We start from the raw sequence: 6,131 nt of genomic DNA on the forward strand, positions 1-6,131 counted from the left end.
GTCTGCCTCTCCCAAAAAAAAAAAAGGTAGATGAAAGAAAATAAAAAATAATAAAACAATTCCAAATAAAATCCTCTATATATAAAGAAAATCTCTCAAGTTGATCATATCTTCAGACTCATAATTGGAAGAGAAAATTACAATTTCTTTCTTTTCTTCCAGGGCTTTTTTTGGATTTTTGGTGTTCTTTGCCATTGTTTTGCCTGCTTCGGTTCAGTACTATCCAAACGGTCGTATGCCTGGTAAATGTTTATTTTCACAGGTTCTTGAAGAAAAACATAATCAACTGAAAAATAAAGGCAATAGAAGAAATAAGAGAAAATAGAGACAAGAGATTTTACGTACGGGTCCACCAAATAGACTAGGCCGACATGCAAAAATGAAACGGTTCCTCCATAATATCAAATAAATCATTTTTATCTTTGGTAAATTTACTAGTGTGATCCTCCTATTCAACTACTTCAACCATTTTCGAACACTTCATAGGATTTTTCGGGCATTCAAGGCTTCTATCATTTATGTATGATTTGATTTGATTTCTAGTACTCTACCCCTTCCTTTCTTTCTAATGGGTTTCGAATATAAAAACCATTTATTGGTACAAAACCTGATCGAGGTACAAATCTATGAACTCAATTCAGCTATTCTTTGCTAATCTTAATAACCGCCTGAACAGTGAACCTTGAATTGTCTTGTCTTATGACTAATTAATTAGATAGATGAGTTTTTTGAAAGAACTATTCCAAAAAAAATAAAAGATTCATTTTCTCGCTACCAGTCGATCCCCAAATACATTCCTCTCGTTCCATCAACTAAGCTTACTCTTGAATCTCGCTTGTGAAATTGTGGTAGGTAAACAAAATACAATATCGTACGTAGTTTGAGATAGTATCAAATCAGATTTGAATACAATCAAATATGATCATATATTCTAACAGTTTTGGTGGGTCATTTGATTTTGAACATTTATACACTTTTTTTTTTTTTGTTCTTTCTAATAAGCAAATATAGGCCTTCTAATCTATTTTCCCCTTTCATTTGTTTATTCGGTAATATATATAGTCATATATCAACCATGTAGAAGATTAAGCAAAACTTGGCATGGGAGATGTTGGAGCACAAGAAACTGTAATAAGCATTGCATGAAGGAGGAGCATGCAGGAGGTGGAGCATGTCATGGGGTTTGGTCTAAGAGGTGCCACTGCTACCACAAATGCGACTGAGTGCATGCATGCATACAATGAAAAATGCATTATTATTCAATAATTAATTGTGTTTTTTTTTTTAAAAAAAAAAAAAAAACAATAATGAAATTTTAGATTAATTTTATGGATCTTTGTACAATAAATGAAGCTTGAGAAAAATACAAATATAGGGTTATATGTATCTATTACCATCTTGATGTAACGTGGTGTATTAATTTTACAAGCACACAACTCACAATTCTTTCCACAAAACTAAGAAAGTTCAAGGATTTTGTTTTCTCTTTTCAAAACAAAAATATCAACAAATTAACAACAAAATACTCAAAACTACTTTCATTTTTATGTCACATGATAACATTTTTTCAATAAAAAGAAAAAAAGGAAAAGAAAAAGGCACCCTTACAAAGTATAAACAAACGGAGTTAGACGTGATTCCTTAGAATTCTACGATGTTCTATGAAAAAGAAAAATTCTTCAAACTGGGTTTATAAAATTGTCATGTACCCCTTAAACATGTGAGAAATACATGTTTTTTTTGAATAGTATTAACCGAGTTTGAGGAAATTTGTTAAAAATGCATGTGATTAAAAAATATTTTCTTACATGCTAAGGAACACATAACAATTTTAGAGGCTGGTTGAAAGAATTTATTACTCTTTAATTTGAAAGAGAACATGGTCCTTTTTTTCTCAAATTGATTTTTTTTTTTTTTTTTACATCAACATTATTAGTTATTACCATATTTACTTTTAAAAATTCAAATTTTGCCTTACCCGTATTTTCCCATATACATAACCTATGTATAAAAATATTTTTCCTTATATAATCCGAACATTTACTTGAATTTAGCTTTTGAATAATTTAAAATAAATTTTAAAAAAAGTCTATGTATTCCAACATTAATCACTTTGTAAGGTGCCTTCTTTCTGAAGATAAAAACAGTATAACTGTTATATCACAATCATTCATTGTCTCAATCAACTCAAATCAAAGAAGAGAGTGCAACACATAAAGCAAGTTTTGTCTGAGTAGAGATTTTTTTCAGGAATATCATAAAGCAAAAGGCTGCACTTATTGGGCCCCTTTGAAGACCAACTAACCTGAATCTTAAAAGAAAGAGATCACCTGAATGCCAAATAAACCTGAAAGTACTTGGAAATAAAGGAAAAAAGCATCTCTTACTTGGTGTTTTCTTAGTGAGTAAGATTAATGAGTCTAGACTTTACAAGATAGGTTTAATTGTTTAAATATACATTATTAGTTTTGATATCCGCAACCATAATAAATAAAAGGGTTTAGCTTGGGTAAACTTTATGTGAGAATTAAGTCGATAGGGATTGAGGCACGTGTTTCATAATAGGACACAAATGAGTAAGTGTTTAGATCCCACCAAGTCCACTTTCAACTAAAAGTGAACCCGAGCCGAAGCCACATGAAGTGCATTAATATGTTCACATTTCACAATGAGATAACCCAAAAATCACACTAGATTGTGATTTTCAATAATTTACTATCTAAATTTCTAAAATTTAGACCAAAGAACTTATATTGAACTTTGAACCCACTTGTTTGAATAAGTAATTGAACAGTTAAAAATATTTTAGACAATAAACTCTCTCAATTACTGAGATCCTCGATCTTTTGAGTCAAAGTCTTCAAGAGTGAGCCCACAATTTGCATATTTGAAATAAAGTAAATAGAATCTTAATGAAAAAGAAGAAATAAAGCGAACAAATGGAATAAAAAAAAAAAAAAAAAAAAAGTAAAAGCTAATAATATGTTTTACAGCCTATAAATGACAAACCCGCTGAACATAAAGAGTTGAAGAGCAATCAGTATCCCCTGTCGGACAAACAGGGCATACAGTTCACTCTGTTTTCCTCTACAGCCTTTGAATCCCCTGTCTCAATGCTCCGAAACCTCAAATCTTCCTTCGTGTCTTTTCTCATGGAAGCAGTTTTCGTCTTCTCTCTGTTCAGAGAAATGGTTGCCAATGAAGCTTCCATGAAAACTCAATTCCCTTTCGAGTGACAACTCCAAGAACAAAACAAAAAACAGAAACGTTCTGCTCTTTCCTTTATGCAAATGGATTCATTGAATTTCTTCGACTTCAGAGCTGAGAAGGCGAACGCGATGCAAAAGCATCGCCAGCTTCAAAAGATGGCAAGCTTGTTCAGGGTAATCGAGGTATGCGTTGTTCTTGTCTTGATTTACAGGCTTTACATGCATCTCCCTTTTGCTGTCAACAACTCCGGCGGGTATTTCCATGACATGACAGTCTCCTTCGTTAAACCTGGCTTCGTGTTCATCATCGGAAATGCTATAATCTTCACTCTTTTCGCCAAGTCCGGGCAGTTTTCTGCTCGAGATTGCACAACAAAGCCCTCAGGGTTTGATCTTTATCAGGAGTTCACCAAGAACAGAGAAAAGAATCAGAAATTTCACCCAGAAGAGACTTGGCTCCTTTACAATCACAGTATATCTGATCAGAGAAAAGCTCAGGATTACCGAAGAACTCAGAGTTACTCTCAGATATCAAACAGCAGAGTGTGTGAGAAATCTCCCCATGTACTACGACGTTTGGAGACAGAGAAATGCAGGAAAAGTTCATATTCTGAGGATGAAATGAGCAACGAAGAGTTCCAGCGAAAGGTGGAGGCTTTTATTTCCCGGCAGCAAAGGCTTCGAAGGGAAGAAGAGTATTCTAGATCTCTATGTATTTGACTACTTTCCCCAAATAGGGTCAAAACAATTGTCATAGAAATTCCTTCCACCCAATTCGGAGATAACTCTCTTCTTTGAAATTTACTTTTCTTTGAAATCTCCCAACTTCTTGTTTGAAATGTTTGAAAACTACAACCAAAAGGCAAAAGCAAAAGGGTAATGCAAATTTCAAGGAATTCATGCTTTGGAGATTTATTATGAGGATAAGAGAATTTCTAAATTCTCTGGATAAGAGAAAATAAGGCATTATGAGAGGAATACATTCTAAATTCTATTTAATATCATATGGGTCATCATAATGTCACCATACAGAGAAGCAATAGTGGAACTTGAATCTATGCAACATTTTTATAATCCACCCTATCCAGTGGAGAGCTAATTTTGTGGGTGTCATAATTCTCCCCATTCAAATATCTAACGTCCTCATCAAGGTTTATGTCTATTAATGATGTTTTAGCAATATGTCACTATTAGTTATATTGGTGCTATTATTTCAAAATAGAGATCCTTAAAATCACTTATAAAATTCAATTTCGCCTAATAAAAAAACCAATATTAGATTTATCAACCATGCAATATATTCACAATCCACCCACCCAATATTAAACTTTATCTTCCAAGGCAATATGCTATGTTGGGGGCATATATATATATATATATATATATATATATATATATATATATATATATTCTTCGCCTTTTTGTTGCCACTGATTTTATATTTTATTTCATAATTGTCACTTGTGCATCTTTCAGGAGTATCTGATACTTTAGGAAGCAATTGGGCTGCTGATTTTGCTTACAATCAGAGATGATGTATATACTAGGTGATGAAGAGATGCTTGCATTTGTTCTGATGCTTTTGGTAAATGAGATGATCTGGGTCACATTTCAGCCATACTATTTGTATAAAAAGTAGTTGTTGGTTTGTAGAATATTCTAATTAAACCTTTAGTGACCAAAGCCATAAACTTTCTTTAATTAATTAGTTCTCAAATCAATTATTTTACATTTGATATGTTCTCAAATCAATGGCATCAAAGGGTTAATTTATAGGTAATTCAATCATTTGTATTTCATGAATAATCTCCTAGCCATATAACCTATGTTGTCGTTTAGCGGAGAGAGAGAGAGAGAGTTTATGGCTACATCTTTACTATATTGAATTATATGAAACAATATTACATATGTATCTATTTATAGATGGGCAATGAGTAGTGAGCAATAAAGTCTAGACTAAATAAAATATGGAATAAACCCTAAGATACATAAAAAAGGAATAATATAAAATATTTTTAAAAAGGGTCAAGGTTCAATGCAATTCCTTCCGTATGGCCTTACACCAATCTTAGAGAAACCTATGGTTGCAAACATCTTGAAGTCTATTAGATGATATTTTTGGGCATAGGTAATTAGTTTGTCTTGCACATGTTGATGTCATTTTGGTTTGGGGGCAAGGATATGAAAGGAGAGCTCTCCTACCCAAAAGTTATTAGCGGCCACAATAGTCGTCGTTAATACTAGACAATTAGCGATGATGGTTGATGTCGTCGCTAAAATTATAAAATAATAATATCTTGATCCATATTAGCGACGATACGTAAGTCATTAGTGACCACTTTAAGGCCTTAAACAACTACTTTGGGTCGTCGTTAAAGACCGTTTTTTCATGTAGTGACGATAGGCTCGGGAAAAAACTAATTAACAATAAATCATCATAAAGTTTGTAGTTCATGATTGTTTGCGCACACAGGCACCCGTATGCGTGGGAAAATAAGCATCAACATTGTTTGCCGGCATCTTTTTTAAAAGAACTATTGTCAGCGCCTTCTGAGCACCATAATTAATTTTTACTTTGTTGTTGTATGTGTGCTAAAACCAACTAAGAGACACATAACTTGTGCTTTGTTTTTGTGACAAATAAACACTCTCTAAGGTTAGGAAAACCAGAAAAGTAATTGAAAATATACAAAATTGAGGCCTATTTGAAAGTCACCTAATTTCTTAATTAGTTCACATTTTGTTAAAACTTTAACTTATATAAAACTTTAATTCCAACTATTTGGGGTATGCTCCATGAATCATTTCAAGAGAAGTGGAGTTGGCTATATGTGCTTTTCTTTTTCTTTTTCTTTTTCTCTTTTGAATGTCGGTTGGATTTATAGTTGAGTTCTTTTGTTATGAAATCTGTCCCTTGCCTTT

General features: G+C 32.7%; 1 protein-coding gene across 1 annotated transcript; it reads left to right on the top strand.

Moving 5' to 3' along the window:
- The first annotated feature begins 3,062 nt into the window (after positions 1 to 3,062).
- Positions 3,063 to 4,077, top strand: LOC132167554 (uncharacterized). The gene has a single exon (XM_059578565.2). It carries the CDS (start codon positions 3,285 to 3,287, stop codon positions 3,927 to 3,929), a length of 645 nt encoding a protein of 214 aa, XP_059434548.2. The 5' UTR covers positions 3,063 to 3,284; the 3' UTR covers positions 3,930 to 4,077.
- The last annotated feature ends 2,054 nt before the right edge of the window (positions 4,078 to 6,131 follow it).

The sequence above is a fragment of the Corylus avellana genome, chromosome 2 (assembly GCF_965113065.1).
Source record: "Corylus avellana chromosome 2, dhCorAvel1.hap1.2, whole genome shotgun sequence".
Lineage (NCBI taxonomy): Eukaryota > Viridiplantae > Streptophyta > Magnoliopsida > Fagales > Betulaceae > Corylus > Corylus avellana.